An 18,342-nucleotide genomic window follows, 5' to 3' on the forward strand; every position below is an offset into this window, starting at 1 on the left:
TTTCCTAAATTAGAACTTTCAACTTTATCATTTTCTATAAGACCAAGTGTAAATGTGTTTATTCCATTCACTTTTAATGTGTTTATAAATAACTATATTTCTCTGAAACCTTGGAATCAGTTCATTTTCCCACAGTACTTTCTCAAAGTGTTTCTCTGCCTTTTTAATTTTGTGCCACTGCTTTACATCCTTTATAGTTCGTTAGGTCTTTGACATTCATTGTCCTTTTTGCTTGTTTGTATGCCTTATTCCTATATTTAATCGCAGCTTTACAACCTTCACTCCACCAGGGAGCTGGATTTTTGAGTTTGTGGCAATTAAACTAATATAGCTAGGTTGGTGGCTGCTATGTCTATTATATCATGAATTTCCTCTACATTACATTTATACAATTGGTACTTAGATATTCAGCACATTTATTCTTAAAGAGTCCCCAGTTTGTTTTAAGGCTCCAGGTAGGAATTCCTTCAGTATTTTAAACATTATCTAGGCCTTGATATGTAATTAGCATAGGGAAGTGATCGCTTCCTATTCCACCTTCTTTGTAGATTTTTCTAGCTGCATTTACTTGCTGTATTGCTTGTTGCAATTCCCCAGATCTAAACATGAAAAGGTTCCATCCACTGAATTAACTGAGTAGATTCTCCAGTATTGAGTAATACCAGGTTGTGCATGTCAATAACCTGATATAAGCATTTGCCATTATAATTAGTTTTTCTGCTTCCCCCTAATCATTTACTATTAAGGTCTCCACAAATATATGGGCCTTTAATGTCATTAAATTGCAATTCTAGATTAACATGTTTATATCAATCTGTCTAGTTTACACTGGTTGTAAACATGTTATTGTTCAGAAGAATCTCAACATTGTATTCTAAACTTAAATTTTGTGCATGTCAATGTAACCAAGACCTTCCTTTATAAGTACAGGCCCCCCTCATTATTTCTCTGTCACATTTGATTACATCATATCCCAAGAATCTAAACATCATTTATCACTAACTGTTTCTTGTACACATCATCATGTCAGGTTTGTTTTCCATTTAAAAAAAAGGTGTTCTTTAACTCCTGACCATGAGTTAAATTATGTGCATTCCAGTAAAAAACTGTTAGAACCCTGTTTAAACTACATTACGTTCATTTAAAATTGCATAAAATGTGGTTTATCAAGAGATTGCCTATATGCAGTGGAAAAGCATTTGCTTTTGTTACATTTTATTCTTGTTCTTCCCTGTCTGTAAAATGCAGTTAATCGCTTTTCATAAATGCTACAACTTTCTTTGCCTACAAGTAGTACATAGTCATCTATTATGGTTCATGGCAGGAGAGATAAAGCTCTTTTCCCTCACCAGCATTTTCCTCCTCCACATTCAGCTGTGAATATCTTTTGCCAGCTTCTGCATGGGATAGCTAATGGATAGTTTTAATTTTCTGTACCTCTTTAGCATGTTCAACTGCTGCACACCCTTTGTATGCCGCACTGTGCTTATCCCCACAATTGCTGCATTTTAGGTTTGTTCTTTCCATACAGTTCATACAAGCAGTGTCCACATTTACCACACCTTGTTTTGCCCTTACAGACAGCCGCCACATGCCCAAACCTTTGACATTTATAACATTTAAGAAGCAGCCAGGATATAGGGTTTAACGTAGAAAAGTTGATATCCTATCTTATTTCTATCAGGAAGCATTGCACCTTTACATGTTACTCAGATGGCTATGGATAGTTTGTGTTCTCCCCTTCTCCAGCTAATCAGTTGTTTAAACAAACACCCGCTCCTTATCTGCACCCTTTGAAATTTCATCCTTAGTCATGCCTAGTGAAACGCCGTTACCCCTCTTACTTCTGTCATAAATTTAGGTAGCTGCCAAATTACTTTTAGTTTCCCTAAAATTGTAGTTTTAAGAAGTTTCTCAGCCTATTCCTTAGGTATGCAATCTACGAATAAATCTCCATCCTGCATTTTTAGCTCTGAATAGATCTCTAGCACTTCACCTAATTCTTTCTACTGTGTTCAGGGGATTAACATCTTTAGCTAGTTTTCATTAGGGAGTATACAACATCTTATATTCTTCAATCCTGTTTTCCTTATCCCTTGCTTCTTCTCCCTCATTTTCTAACATGACTTCCACCCTGTCAGCTAGTATTCCCAGCTTTGCTTAAGCAACCAACCCAAACTCCCCTGAGTTCCAAGCCCCAGCTCTCAGTCTCCCCAGCCTACAGTCAGTCATGCACAATGCCCAACCCAGCTCAGCCCCTTCCTGCTCTTGCTTCATGGTTTATAATCCAATTTTAACACCTCCTCAGATGGACTCCATTTGCCATTAGGCTTTATCAATCCCTGGTTCCTTCCCATGTGCAGTATACAAGGTTACTTGGCCCCTTCTGGCCCTCATTAACTCAATCAGGGCCTGTCTGGGATGGATACCCCATCACAGCTACTTTCATGTCATTATGTCTTCATATTTCTTTGTTGTTTTTCCCCCAGTATAGGAACTTTTAGCATTATGTTTTGTGTATTTATTAGACTAATTAGGACAAAAGTGATAAGCATTAACTAAACAAATCTCTATAAAAGATTAGCAACACTCATACCAAGCAAAGATCTAGGCTAAGGCTTTGGCACAAATATTATCCTATCCAAACTCATCCACTATCCAGAAGTATAAACTCTTACCATTCAAGAATTCATCTTTCTATTTCGATATCATAATTCAGCATTTGTATCATGCATACCATGCTAAGTTATTCATTATCTTTTTTCATTTTAATGGGAAGTTATAGGGAACATGATAAATGTTGACATTGGAAGTCATCTTCTCCAAACATGGGTTTTCAGGGAACTTTTGCTCAAAGTTCTAGCATCATAGTTGTAAATTATTAAAAGACCTTTTCACTAATTTTACCTGTTGTATTTTTGATGAGTACCTTTTATTTTAGGGCCTTGATGATTAATTGTTCCCCAAGAGATTGCTGTACTAGCTTCAACAGTGAGGGTTGAGGGCCTCTATGCAAGCTCAGTCAGTACTTTCTCTGTCCCCCCCCCCCCCCCATTACCCCTCACCTGCAAGTTTACATGCACAAAGTAACCATTTAAGATGGCTATTCATGAGTGTAACACCACTTCCGTGTAGCCATCAAGTTGGACTCCATTTCTTGTCACAAATTACATTAAAGGTTTGACCAGGAGAACCCAACACATCTCACTCCAAGGATACTCTAGACAATGAACCACTTTATGGTAAAGTAGGCTTTCCTTACTAAAGGAATGGAAAGCCTTTAATCTGAAAGACTATCTGAGACTTTGGACTTGCTGTGCAGTTTATTATCACTCCTATGGTCTATGGCATCTTTTGGAAAGAAGCCCCCTTAAGAGAAGACTGTCTGACTGTTGAAGCTACTGCTGCACCAAACTTAAGCTCCCCAAACGTAGGAAATTTTTGTTTTCAATAAAGATTTGGCTTAATCAGATGTCCTCACTTGGATCTCATGCTGTCCTCAAAGGCAGCATCAGCAGGAAGATTTGTATCTAATAACATATTTCTTGTAAGCTACTAGAAAAGTCCTGTATGCTGGCATGTGTGTGGGGCACTTCTTCCCCAGGCTATTTACAGTGAGAAGGTAGTACACTATTCATCCTGGTATGGGGATCATACAAGAGAAGAGGGATAATGGCACACATACCTCAGCTGTGCTAGTAGCTTGCTAGATATCCCTAGGAATCTGAAAGGCTTCCAGACTTCCCCTGGCCTGGTTACTATGGAGGCAAGCTACTTCCACTAGGGCTTTACTCAGTCACAATCATTGTGATCATAGGAAATGATTTCTCACTTGCCTCCCTGCAATCCCATGTTGATGCAGCTTCAGGGGAGAATGGAGTCCTCGGGCACTTCTGTTCTAGACAGAATGTGCCTGAGGTGCTCCTAAGACTTAAGTGGAGCCACTCTATGGAGGAGGAGGAGTGGGAGTCTCCTTCCTGTCTTAGGAATCTAAGCCCCTTTCCCTGACAAAGGAAGGGTTGTTGGGCTGAAAGGCATTCAGGCTCCATTTCCACCAAGCTGCAGCCTGACAGAGAAGCCTGTGCCTCCTGGGCAGCTCTACAGGCGCAGACATGCTGCAGGGTCTAGGAACATGACAGAGCACAGTGTAGGAGGAAAGTCCCAGCAAATGCTTCCTCCCCAAATCACTAACCTGCAAAGTATACACTTGCTTTTGGGAGTCTCTGGGATTTGCAGGATTTATCCTTGAGAATTCTCCCAATTCACAGTGGGAGGAAAGGGAGCTTTGTAGGAGCCCTGGTTCTTGATCCAGGAAGCCGAGCACCCATTTCAGTATCTAGGGCTGGAGGACTGTGGATCCCATCACTGCCCCTCCCCCGCCCCTTCAGCCTCTGGACTGTTGCAGCACTCACCTCCTGAGCTGAGGAGATGGAAACTTCTCTCTGTTTGGAGAGAGGATGAGGAGGGTTCTAGCTGGGCTTTTCTGCCTTGGACTCATGACTCTTCAGGACAGGTGGGGACCCTACGAGTCTGAATTTGAGCTCCATACCCTACTGATGTAAGGCTCAGCTGGCTGGCCTCAGGCAGGGCATAATTAATGTTCTGTAAACTCTAAGCACTGTCTCACATAACTTAAATCTAAGCAGTTTTCCCAAAGTGTGTGCAGTACAGCTCATGCCCAAGTGGAGGCAGAGTCCCCCCACAGGGAGGCACTGCAGCAGCAGATCCAGGTAGTTGAAGTCACCATGCTACTATTTATCCAATCCAGGTGAGGAAGAGGAATATTAGAGGTTTCAATTGCATGAAAGTGAATAAAAATAAAGGTTTAAAACTCTGGCTTGAAACTTGCCTCTCTCTCTCTCAACAGCAGTTGGTCCAGTAAAAGATATTACTGCACACACCTTGTCTAAAAAAAGTAAGGACTAGAACCTGAACTGCCAATTTGTTCCACTGCCAGAGGCAGAAAATCTGGTAGCCTGAACTGAAGGACTTAGTCCAGGAACCTCCAGCAATAACATTGCACAGCTGCTGAATTCCACAGGGTTGGGGGCATTAGTTCATGAGTAAGGGATTCAGACCCAAGTTGTGCCACAGAGCAGGCAAATGCTCAAGCCAGAGGGACTTTGTTTGGAGAAACAGTTGGAGAACTGAAAATGAATACTAACCACTGATCAATCAGCTGAAGAACAGGGTGCAGCCCCCTCCTGTACTTGAGAATAGAGTGCTTGTCTCTCTACCCTGCAGTGTATCATGACCCTCTCCTTGCACCCCCATCTGAAGGGCAGTCTGGATCTTGACTCCCTCCTTCTCCTGCCCCATTATGTAGAGGCAGGCACTACAATCCTCCCCAGGGAAACCCTTGTACATATGTGGTTCCCCCAGTCTTCCCCAATGGCCTGCATGCCCTCATATCCCCACTCCATTAATAGATTACATTTCACAGGGCATAGCCCACATCACCAGACTGACTCCTCCACCTTGGTTATGCTGAGGATTAACTCAAGGTTGACACCCACACGATGCACAACAGCTCCCATCTATGGCTCCTCTCTCAGCTACCAGATACACAGCACGTACATCTCAACTCAGCCGTCCAGGTAGATTGCCATCTGGGTTTCCCCCTCCAGGGGTAGAGATCTCTGTCAAACAGTCCAACCACTTCACCAGAGGCAAGTGGGAGGGGACCCACCCACTATTCCAGGCCCCTACCCAGGGACCCTGTAAACAGCAACCTCCTGCTGCTCCTCTGTAACCTCAGTCAATGCCACTATTTCCCTGGGTCACTTTTCCAAGGCCCCAACACCTTCTTCAGCCTTAGCTGAAGGCCTCAGCTGCTCAGTCCAAGGTGCTTTCAGTCCTCTAATGTACCATCCTTACCCTCTAGACTCCAAGCAGCAACTAACACTGTGCTACCCTGTGGCTCTTTTTATGTGGGCCTGCTGGGCCATTATTGGGTGTTCCTCACAGCCCCTCTCCTATTGGCTGCTTCCTGTGCATCCTTCCCAGGGTTCTATTAACCCCTTTTCTGCCAGTGTGGGGTGGACTTCCCATCACACTAGGAATGGTGCAAGGATCATAAGGACAGTGGGCACATCCAGTGAGATGGGCTATGAGGGAAGGAGGCAGCTGTGACTCTGGTGGGGACTGAGGTCCATTGAAAGGTGGTGGTTCCTCAAGAAGCTACATCCTGTGGTACTCAGGAGCTTTGGGGATTTGGGTCTTCCAGGTGGGAAGCAGCCTTTCAGTGCCCTGGGGCCCCCAGGCAGGTAACAGTCCATTGGGTACTGACAGAGCTGCTTTTAGGCATCTGCCCAATCACACTCCACTTCTGGCCAGTTCTGAACCCCAGTGGCCCTGCAGCTTCCCTTTCATCCAGCAAGGGGAGGAAGGAGTTGGAAAGAGGATATGGCATTACTTTGATTGGTCCCAGGGACGGTGCCTTCTCCAGGTCCACTGGGAAGGGATAATACCAGGGAGAGGTCTGAACCCTAAAGTTGGGGGGGGCGAGGAGGGGGAAGGGCAGGTGCAGGGGTGATGGGGAGGAGTGAAGATCAGTAGGAGTTTCCTCATCCCCAGTAGAATGTATGGGAACTCCAGCTTGGGCAGCATAAAGAGCATACACGCATGCATACCAGGTGGAGAGGATAACTCCCGTAATGGCCACCAGCCATGTTGACATCAGTCTCCAGGCTAAAGCACTAAAAAAACCTGCATCATGTCACACTTTCCAATCCTTCTGCAACTGCCTATAGGAGGCATTTTTCAAGTGCCTTTATAGCATAAAGAACTGTGTAGTTTAGATTGATGCAGGTCCCCCTCAATGTCTGGGGTAGTGGCTGATTTATGTCCCATTGTAAACAGTTTGCCTATCAATCTTGCTTTAACTTACCCTGGGAGTCTGAATAATTTTTTCTTCTTTTTTCCCAAGTTGTAGGAGTTTGGTTTCCTGTAGTTTTCTAGGACTAAAACTTTCCCAGACGATTACAGTTTGATTGATGGTGTGCTGTGTGATACCCGCAACTGGCCCAATTCACACATCCAGCTGAACTGTATAAGGAGTGGGCAGGTGTAAAATGGCTTTTTGCCACCTTTGTACTCTCGAATACGAGGGCTGATTCAACCCCAGGCTAAGTCACCTCAGTGCTGCTCTAACCTATGCCGAGCTGTCTATTGTTAGATGTCTCATTGTAGCCATGTCGGTCCCAGGATATTACAGAGACAAGATGGATGAGGTAATATCTTTTATTGGAGCAACTTCTGTTGGCTCAAAAACTTGTCTCTCTCACAAACAGAAGTTGGTCCACTAAAAGATATTACCTCACGCACCTTGTCTCTCTATAGTTAGAAGATGCTGTCTGGCAGCCAAGAACAGCTTGAGCCTAGAGATGCAAAATAAATCTCATACAACATGTCCATAATTGAGGACTGGTGTTCTTCTCTGTCATGAAGATTTTGTGACATTTATTAAATGTGTAATAAATTTAAAGAACCCAATCTAGGAAAATACTTTTATGATTATTACTGCCTGCCCCCAAATAATTAGTATGTAAGCAGACAGAAGATAGACTTTTTTAATGAACAAGAGCAGGTTAAGCTCTCCATTGACTGATATCCTGCAACTTGGTGCATGTCTACATTGCAATAAAACACCTGTGGCTGGCCTGTGTCAGTTGACTCAGGCTCACAGGGCTCAGGCTGTGGGGCTATAAAATTGCAGTATAGCTGTTTGGGCTCAGGTTAGAGCCCAGGCTGTGGGACCCTGTGAGTGGGGAGAAATCAGTGTCCAGAGCTCAGACTCTAGCAGAACCTGAATGTCTATACAGCAATTTTGTAGACCTGCAGTTCGAGTCCTGCAAGCCCAAGTCAGCTGATGTTTTATTGTAATAAAACTGGTGTTTTATTGTAATATAGACATACCCTTATTTATTTTTTTAAAGAATCACCGTCACTTATTTTAAAATGAAACTTGGACACAAACACTCCATTTTGAAGGGTTTGGTCCTGCACTCAGCTCATTTGACATCACGTCTCTTGCTAAGAAAATGTTTCCCTTCTGGTACTCAGTATTTTTACACCTACGTGTCACCAAGGGAGTGATCCTGAGAGAGGCTGACCACATACCACTCAATGAGGGTTGCAGTTGCTTGGCTTCTTTCAGAGCAGGCTCTCACTGAGGATGACTACCTTATTATTCACTTACTGCTAATACAAATAGTTACTCTCAATAGAAAATTATTGAAAATAAGTCACATGCAACTTACTGTACAAGTTATTTCTAAATGTAAGCAATTAAGCAGATGTGTTTTGTCTGTATTTAGTAGATACATATGGACAGTGGGGAAAATCCTGGGCCCATTTAATTTAATGGTAAAGGTCCTACCGCTTTTAATGAGGCCAGGATTTCACCCAGGCTTGACCCTGCCCAGTTGAAGTCAAAAGACATTTTTGCAATTGATTTTTAATGGAAAGGGGATCAGACTCATATTTAGGGATTCCAATTTGCAAATTTAAAGTGACAACCAACAGAAAACATTGATTGTAACTTTAAAAACCTGCTTTTTAAAAAAACAAATTCAGCTTCTCCCGCACCCTCCAAAAATGAGAAGGTTCCTTTAAAGAGATTTTCGACAAAATCCATGTCTTCTTTATGTCACCTGCTGAAAATTTCAGTGTGCATCAATTTCTGTTCCTGTTCTTCAGTATTTACATTTTGGGTTGCACATAGCAATAGTACAGGAAGCAGCTTGCTTTCTTTGTGTGTGTGTGATTATAGTGGGGGATCATATGTTGCAAACAATAAATAAGACTTAAAAAAATGTTTATGAGTATTTTAAAAAAGTTTCTGTTTATTTCATTGCTAATGAAACAACTGATTTCTGCTCAAATTTATAGCCATTCAAATAATCCTATAAAATGATTTTTCTAGGCAGTTACAAGGCACAGAAGTCACCAAATATAAACAAGGAAAAGTAGCCAACCCTCCCCCCCCCACACACACAATCCCTATATATATATTTTAGAGGTATGTGAATGATTTACAAGAATCTGAATTGCTCTAAAGAGTGGGCAATAGATCTTTTCATATTTGACCCAACTAATTAAAAAAAGTAGAGCTAGACTGTGCCTTTCAGTCAAACCCAAAGTAAGGAGCCATAGGAAGGTGAATTGCCACAAGGGAATCACCAGGTAACATTCTGACTCAAGGCTTGTCTACGCTTAAAATGTTACAGCATTACAGCTGTACTGCTGCACCTGCGCTACTCCAGCGTTTCAGTCTAGACACTACCTACGTTGACGGGAGGGATTCTCCAATCAGCATAGGTAATCTACCTCCCAGAGAGTTGGTAGCTAGGTTGATGGAAGCCTTCTTATGATGACCTAGCACTGGCTACATGGAGAATTAAGTTGGTTTAACAGCACTGCTTGGGGGAGTGGATTTTTCACACCCGACCAACATAGTTAAACCGGAGTGCCCATGCACACACAGTTTGCATTGTCATTACGACATCCTTTTGTGCATTGTAGTTTACAACCCCTGGTGCAATCAGGTGCAAGCCCCACTCGTCCCTATTGCATCTTATATCCTCCCATCATTGGGCACCCATGTAAGGACCAGGTGGATTCAGGCCTGGATCCGCAGAGGAACTTAGGCGTTTCAAGGGCAGCATTGCAAAGACTAACTTTTAGGCACCTAGAAAAGCCACAAACCCTGAGTTAGGCACCTAGGCTCCCTACAAAGGCATACAGAGAGTTAGGCACCTAAGAAAGGGATTCATAAAAAGCAGCATGCCAGCTGGGGAGCCATGTAAACTAAGAAGATGCTGAGAAGAGGTGTGTGTGTTAAGCCTTACCCCTCTACTAAGTTAGGCAGCTAAGTCCAGGAGTAGGGAAGTCCTATCTCTGCTTGAGTTCCAGAGCTGGGAAACTTTCTCCTGGGATTAGGCACCTAAGCCATTTCTTGCAAGAAACACTGATGGGAGGTGGGGGTCCTGCCCACCTTATTAATTTTAACCAGTGATTAGATCATTTGCCCAGCATATGGGAGAGCTGCATTCAATGCCCCTCTCTGTCTGGTGGAGAGAAAGGATTTGAACAGGGGCTCCCACCTCTTGGGGGCATGCCCTAACCACTGGGCTACAGGATAGCCTGATGTGTGACTTCCTCAGTTTCTCGAGTTGAAGCTGTTCCACCTTGTATAGTGCTATATTGAGAATGAACCTGGAAAGGGGGCACTCCCTTGGAAGATGGGAGACCCAGGGTCCACTACTGGTGCTCCAATGACTAATTATTTTTCCAAAGTGGAACAGCTTCCAGAGTGGAGTGGAGAGTTTGAGGGAGTCCCACATCAGAACATCCCATAGTGGTTAAGGCACTCACCAGTGTGGTGGGAGACTCCTCTTCAAAAATTCTTTCCTCCAAAAAGGCAAAGGGGGCAACCGAACACGGGTCTCCCACATCCCAGGTGAGTGCTCTAACTACTGAGCTAAAAGTTTTAAGCAGGGAGGTGGAATTGCCACCACTTCCTCAGCCGGTGTGACTTTGAATGTACCCCAATTTGGTAGGCATGCTGTGAGTGAGCTAGGCAGAGGAACGCCTATCTTAGCCTCATCTGAGGACCCTGCTGGGGCATGAGATAGGTGTCCAGATGTCTGACATGAGGTTGTGCGCTTGCTGGGAGGCAGGAACTTAGGTGCCTAGGGAACTTTTATAACAAAAATTGAGTTTAAGCACCCAAAGGATTAAGTGGCAGCCGAGCAGGTTTTGTGTATTGCAGTGGTGCCTAAATCTGGGATTTAGGTGCCTGAATCTGGGGCAGAGGTGCCTAAATCCCTTTGTGGATCTGAATCTGAAAGTTGACTTTGTCAAAGTAGCTTAAGGGTAACAAACTTTTCAAAGTGGCCTTTTTAGCGAACTGTCTAGCACACAATAATCATTTTTTTTAAATTATTGCTTAAGGGAATCTTGCAACCTATAAAAATAGTCCATTTTTATTTTAATTTGTAGGCAGAAAGTGTTAGCAAATAGCTTTTATCACTCTGCACACTCAACCTACATATATCTTTTCCAACTAACCCTAACCTAAAAACAGTCATGGACTCAGTGTCACAGGTTTTTCATACAAATATATTGTACTGCAGTTTCTTTTCCTTTAACATGAACCACATCCTTTAAATCATTCTAAGTATACATTCACATATTTAAGAGTAATGATTTGGCTAAAAATATATGTCTATTTCTTATCTGATTGTAGTAATTAACCTATCAAGGATAATTTGCTATAAAAGGTACAGTACTAGAAATAAATAGTTCTACAGTTCAAAGATCTTCAAAGCAGGTTGCCATTTTCAGTCTGTTAAATTTTCTGAAGTCCTTTCAAAGCATGAACTAAATTTACTACACTGAAGAAGATAATTTGGACCTACATATATATAGTCCCAGTCAAATGAGAAGCTAATTTCACTTAATCTCCTTCTTGGTTTTGTAATGGGCAGAAACAACCAAGTAATTGTCTGGATTCATGTCCTTGATGGTCGGAGACTTGCTCTGGATTGGAGAGGTTTTCCCATCCACCCGAGAGATCTGCATTATTCGGCATGGGTCGTGTTTCAGCAAGTAGCCTGCAAAAGTCTCCCATCCTCCTCCTACACGAACCATCACATGTTTGTTGTGCAGCATCTGAAATTACATAAAAGACAAAATCTTGAAGGGCTACCATCAAGTTGAAAATCACATTTCTGTTTGAACACGCTGTGCTTACTATAATTACAAGTAACATAGTTTGCAGCCTAGTTTACAAGAATGGGAAGAGGCAGTAGCTTCTGGCTTGCACTGCAGGTTAGTGCAAAAAAGTGGGGCATGAGCAGGGGAGATAGAAAAGTAATTGCATGGAAGGAAATGGAGCAGCACCCAGTCAGATTTTTCCATTTTAAAAAAATGTTCACTACACGTTCTTCTAGCCTTCCTGAAGAAGGTGATGTTGTTCTTTAGATGTTTATTGATGAGCTCCTCAGTAAAACTGGATGTTTTTTAGCTGTATTTGTTGAAAGCATATTTAGTAACAATGCAGCTAGCTTTTGATGTTGTAAAAACTGGCTTCTGATTTATTATGGAGAAGGGGCCCTAGCTCTAGAAACGGTCAACATCCAAAACAATCTACTCTGCCCAAAATTGTTAAATGAGATGTGGAGTTAATTTCTTTAATAAAAAGAAGCTCCCTTCTGTGTTAGTGATATGATTTAGCATTTCTGACACACTATAATGTACAACAGTAACAGATAAAGTACTGTGGTTCTAAAAGGAGGGACATCTAAAATAATGACGGTACCCTTAACCTGTTATGGAGATGTCTGATTTCAGAAATAAATGCCAAGTGAAAATACAGATGGAGGGCTGGAGATATTATAATAATTATTATTAATTTGCATTCTTGTTGGGTCCAAATTAACCACAATATTTGTTATGCTTGTAATCTGTATTTTGGAGACACTTGGACATTAAAAAATAAGTATGTTGCTTGTCAGGACTCACTTGCATTAACAGAGCTGTACTGAGAAACTTGAACACTGCCTATCTGTACCATGCCTTGTTCTAATACTAAGTCATCTGCCCCTTATTTTCATGAACTAAGTATGCATATTTAATCTGTTGCGCGCTTATAGCTGAATTGTTATTATTATTGTGTGTGCCCGTGCGCACAGCATGTGATATAGGTCACAATCAAGTATTAAGTGGTGGAACGTTGCAATCTTATTTGTTAAGTCTTTTCTTTTTTCTGATACAAAGTGAGAAATGTGATCCCACCCAAGTAAAATGTAACTTCTCTAATGTCTTCACCTGGTATTTCAGCTGGTAATTTCACACTCACTTCTTTTCATCTCATTTCCTATATAGCATAGTAAAACAAATGTCATCTGGGAATCATAAATGAGCAAGTTCTATGACAGCCACAGCTTAATTCAGGTAATGAAAGGTACTTCAATTAATACATTTCACAAAATGCTAGACATCTTTCATCTAGGGTGTAACAAATTCGAATTCTGGTTTGTAAGAGCTCCACCTCTGTGAAAATTCCTCAGCATGCTTACGTAATCTAGATAATGAGACTTGGATTAATAGCTGTGGTGGGTGGGTGTGTGAAATTCACCTAAGGGTCCACACTATTTTGAGGACATAAATAGAACTTAAGTGCTACAAAGGCCTTGTGCTGGTCCTCTGCATAGGGATAAATTTTATCCAATTTCTCATTTAAACCAGCAAACAGAGTAGTGGGGGGAGAGGAGGGAGGAGGAGAGGAAGTCAAGATAATGAAGTGTTACACTATTAATTAATTGTTCACACCCATCTTTTACAGTAGCTTTTCTTTTGGGGTCATAATTCCATTTAAAAATATATCATCATATGGAAACCAAAGAACAAGTTGCAAGGATTTGTGAAGTTTCAAAGACAGGACACATTTAAATTGAATCAATCTCTCAGTTTGAATTAGTAGCTGAAGAAAGAAATTAGAAAAGATTGAAATATTTCATTCAAAAATGTTTTCAATTAAAATGGCCTTTTTTTCTAAACATTTTTCTTTCAACACTTTATGAAAATGAAAAATGAAAAAAATAGTTTTCACAAACTTAAAACAATGAAAACTTTTCATTTTTCGTAGAGAAACAAAATACATTGAAAATTTTTGAATCAAATCATTTCATTTGAACATTTTTACTGAAAATACTTAACAATTTCTGATGGGCTCTAATAGAAATAGAACATTTCTTTATTCCAAGACCTGGGCAACATTTTGGACCTGACTCTGATCTTCCTTACACTGTTCTTACACTGGTATAACTGCATTGACTTTGCTCAGGTTACACCTGATTCACACAGATAGAAAGGGGAGCAGAATCAAATGATCTGATTTTTATTAAAATTATTCAAATACTGTATATGTGTAAATTGTTGGAGTGGGCTACATGGTCCTGAAACAGAAGTCAGTCAAACTTTGTAAAATTCTGTCCATCTGAATACATTTGGAGTTTTTCTGGATTTACCTAGTTGTGAGAGCTGAATCAGGCCCTTACTGTGGATAGGATAATCACAAAAAAACCCAAAAGGTTTTTATGTAAGGTTGGAGAAACCCCAGCTCAGACTAACCCAGCCTTCTAGAAACTGATATACAGCTCCTTTCTCTGCAGGGGCTTCCTCCTGGGTGAGCGCTGTCTTCTATTGGCTACGGCTACACTAGAGAGCTTACAGTGGCACATCTTAAAGCTGCACCGATGCAATTGTGCTGCTGTAAGCTCTCTAGCATAGCCACTCTAAACTCTCGGGAAAGAGCTCTCCCAGCAACTTAGTTAATCCACCCCCAACAAGCAGCGGTAGCTGTGTTGGCAGGAGAAGCTCTTCTGCTCACATAGTGCTGTCCACACTGGCGCTTAGGTCAATGTAACGTATGTCGCTCAGGGGGGTGGCTTATTCACAGTCCGAGTGACATAAGTTATATCGACATAAGTGGTAGTGTAAGACAAAAACGTCTAAGACATGATCCAAAGCCTTTTGAAGTCAATGAACTTTGGACCTGGATCTTAGTCCCAACTAAGTTCATTGCACCCTTCTATACTACTGTGGGAGAGAGTTAATTCCTTGTCTGCTGGTGTTCAGGTGATGCTTCTACCCTTTGTCACACAGTGGCTCTCATTTCAAAAGCAATTAGTTTCTGGATTTTTGATTTTGTCATACAAGTTAGAGATGGAAAGTTAGCAAAACATATATTAAGTTCATCCCCCTGCCAATGCAGGATTTTTGTGTAATTTATAGTGGGGTTTTTTTTCAAAAGAAAAGGAGTACTTGTGGCACCTTAGAGACTAACAAATTTATTTGAGCATAAGCTTTCATGAGCTACAGCTCACTTCATTGGTTGCATTCAGTGTTTTTAAATTTTTCAAGTGATGCAGCTTCCACCACTTTCCCTTTAGAGACTATCCCACAAACAAATAAAACTCATTGTTGGTAAGTTATTTCCCGATATTCAACTTAGCAGTACTCTAGCCTCTTTTTGTCTTTCCCCAGGCTGCTTTTGCCAGTTTTGTATTTTATTATAATTTGTTATGACATAGTGTTATGCATTTACTACCCATTCTTTATATATATATATATATATAAAAAAATGATGTTTTGTTGCCTCCTAAATGTGTCCATTGTTTTGTGCTATGTTCTGCCATGGAAAATTCCAATAATACATATATAGTCTGTATCATCATCTCATTTACACCAGAATAACTCTTCTGGCTTCAAATTACTCCAGATTCACACTTGTGGTAATGAGTCCAGAAGCTGGCAATTTGATAAAACAATAAATACATGAAATAGCACATTGCATTCTTCTCATTTAAAAAACAAACAAACAAATAAAAAACAATCTTTTTCCTACATATTACAGATGAAGATCTGATTAATTTGTTGTTTGAGACATTATTGTTGACCTGATTCAGTGACTCTATTGGATGAGAACTTAGGAAACAGTAAGAATTTGGATCCAGCAAGTGTAAAGCTTTTTAGTCAGACTTCAGTGTTGACATGAAGGAATTTTCATATTGCTACCAAGTGAATTAAAACTAAAATGAGAAAAACTTTATGATTCAATCATTTCCAGGAGATGTTTAAGAAGGATATAAATCTTTATTATTTGCTGTTTTCTATGAAGCATGGCTTCCACAAGAGAGTTGTTTTCTCCAGAATCTTCATTTGAGTTAGTATAGAAGAGTCTGTGGTGCAGTAGAAATATGAGAAAACAGCCTTAACAGGCAACAGCATCACAAAGGAATATATGAATGATGTACCACTGTAGTATACATTAAAGTTATCTCAAGAGGTAACATGAAATAAATGTACATAGAAACATTTGCAGTATGAATCATGTGGACTGAACTGTCATTACATAAGACTTTGGAACTTCAGTGAAATATACTAAAAATGGATGTGTGTTTCACATAAATTAATGTATTGAGAGCTTTAGGGCTTATTAAAGAGATATTGGGCCTATACCCTTAACTCATGTCAATGTAACTCAATAAATAGAGCTATGGTGGTTTACAAGAGTGGAGGATCTGGCCCAGTATGTTATTCTCTATACTACATTACAGCCATATTTAAGTATACATTTTGGGGGGAAAAATTACACACCCTGAGCCTGATCCAAATCCCATTAGAGCCAAATGGAAGATATCCCACTGACTTTAATTGGAGTCATATCGGGCTCTAGAAACCAAAATCAGCAAAATTCCACCGGGAGTAAGTTGGAAACCTCCAGGCCAAATTTAGTGGTGACATAAATCGTAGTGTAAGATACGTGTTAGGCATACATTGGTCATAAAGTGCATGGGGGCTAGTGACAGAGTGGGGTTATTTGCACCTATCTGGCATTCAGTGGTTGTGCAAAGTGTGTGAAACTTACACACTGAAAAGATGGAAAGTTGTAAAGCAGGAAAAGCAACTAATAGTGGGCGTGTCTGGTTCTAGGATAAAGATCACATCCACTTCAACTTAGCTCAGCTGAATTGGGGCCACTTTGTCAAATTCATTCTTGTCATCAGAGGGTACAACTCTCATTTGCCATAGTTTACCACTAAGCGTCCCATTCTGAAAGGCACTTAGCACTACAGCTCCCATGGATGTCTAGAATCACCAGTTTTTACATAGGCAAGGAGACAAATGCTCTTGGCACTTCTTTAGTGGTGGAGTGGGTAAGAAGGGTAAGACTGCATCATGAAAGGGGTGCATTTCTGTGGCAATGTTTTACTATATGTTTAAAATATTTTGATATAATAAGGTATCTAATTAGGAATAGGAATAAGGAATAATAAGGAATGGAAATTCCTAGTGTATTGCTAAGCAGCTACAGCTTTTTACCCCAGAGGTGGCTGCATTTCAATGGTGGAAGAAATGGTCCTTGTGCATTGTTGGTATATCGTTGCTAAAACAATGGGACTACTCACATGCAAGTTAATTGCCTTGTGTTTGCAGGACTGGATTCAAATTAATTTAACAATTTTTTATTATAAGAATATATACTGCATAATATATTATGCAAATACATTTCAGCCTATGGATAAGTCACAAACAGTTCATTATTCACAGGAATTACACTGATAATTTAATATTCACAGTTCCAAATTCAAATTGGTTTGATTGGACACAAATAATTTAGTATGTTTCTGTTGCCTTACTGGTTAAGCATAAAGTCTTAAAGTTAGATTTACAGTGCAAACGCTTTCAATTCTAAAATCCAAATCTGATTTTTCTGTAAACATTTTTGCTGGTAATTTAATTTTTAATTTAATATTTGTGAAAAGCAAACCCAAAAGAAGTGAAAATGCTATCAATGAGAATTCATTAAAAATGTGAATGAAAAGTGGGTTGTCTGATATACATAAATTATGGGTTGTCTGATATACATAAATTGCTATACAAAACACCTTAAATTTCTAAACTTTTCTTAAGTTTTTCAATACTACGATTCATGTTGGAGATGTAGAAGTCAACATTTGGAATCAAAAGACACCAACATAGATCTGGAGTAACTCCATAGCTCCATCTGTTTTATATATTTGGGGTATTATATGTTTTTAAAACATCATGTGTATTTTCAGCAATCCATGAAAAATTAAAATACCAATTGGATTTACTACTGTAAAAGACCATGTTTTTAAAATTATTAGACTAATTTATATTCAAACTAGTACATAGCAAGTAGAAATTTCAGTTATCATTAATGCAATATCATATTGGATGTTTATTTATACTTCATCACCTGACATCAGATATTTTTCCATCTACTAGTGTATTGGGCTCTTTTCAACAAATTCTCTTAATACATCCAAAAAAGGAAGTAGCCTTTTAGAAATCGGTAAGTAACTGTTGCTATGTTTTAATAGCTTTGAGAATGCCTACTCATCAAAACAGAAAAGCAAGAAAATGAAAATTCCCAACATGAATATGAAAGAAATACTGAATGGATACTAACTGAAATAGCTAACATTTTTCCATAATATTTTGAACAAAATAGATCATTTAAAAAGATTACAGAACAGATTTTTGCTGGTGTTAATCCAGAAAAACATCACTGATTTAAAGACACAGTAATGTTACTGATTTAAACCAAGGGGGTTAGTTTGTATTTATATCCGTGTAACTGAGATCCAAATATGTCTCTAATATCAGTATTAGAGCATCTCCATTTATTTTATATAGTCTCTCTCCCCCCACCTTTTTAATTAAAGGTCTATCTAGCATAAAGTCACTCCCCACACCAAGGCGCACACTGCATTTTACACTAATGGTATGGTCTAATTAGTTAGA

The 18,342-nt window shown here is 40.1% G+C and overlaps 1 protein-coding gene across 8 annotated transcripts in view; it reads right to left on the reverse strand.

The window, feature by feature from the left end:
* Window positions 1-10,942: 10,942 nt before the first annotated feature.
* GAS2 (growth arrest specific 2) overlaps window positions 10,943-18,342 on the reverse strand; it is a 161,039-nt gene continuing 153,639 nt past the window's right edge. For all 8 annotated transcript variants that reach the window (XM_038407865.2, XM_043516674.1, XM_043516676.1 and 5 more), the window contains one exon: window positions 10,943-11,676. In XM_038407865.2, the coding sequence (XP_038263793.1) occupies window positions 11,458-11,676 (219 nt within the window). In that variant the 3' untranslated portion in view covers window positions 10,943-11,457. The remainder of the gene's footprint in view (window positions 11,677-18,342) is intronic.

This window comes from Dermochelys coriacea, chromosome 6 (assembly GCF_009764565.3).
Source record: "Dermochelys coriacea isolate rDerCor1 chromosome 6, rDerCor1.pri.v4, whole genome shotgun sequence".
Lineage (NCBI taxonomy): Eukaryota > Metazoa > Chordata > Testudines > Dermochelyidae > Dermochelys > Dermochelys coriacea.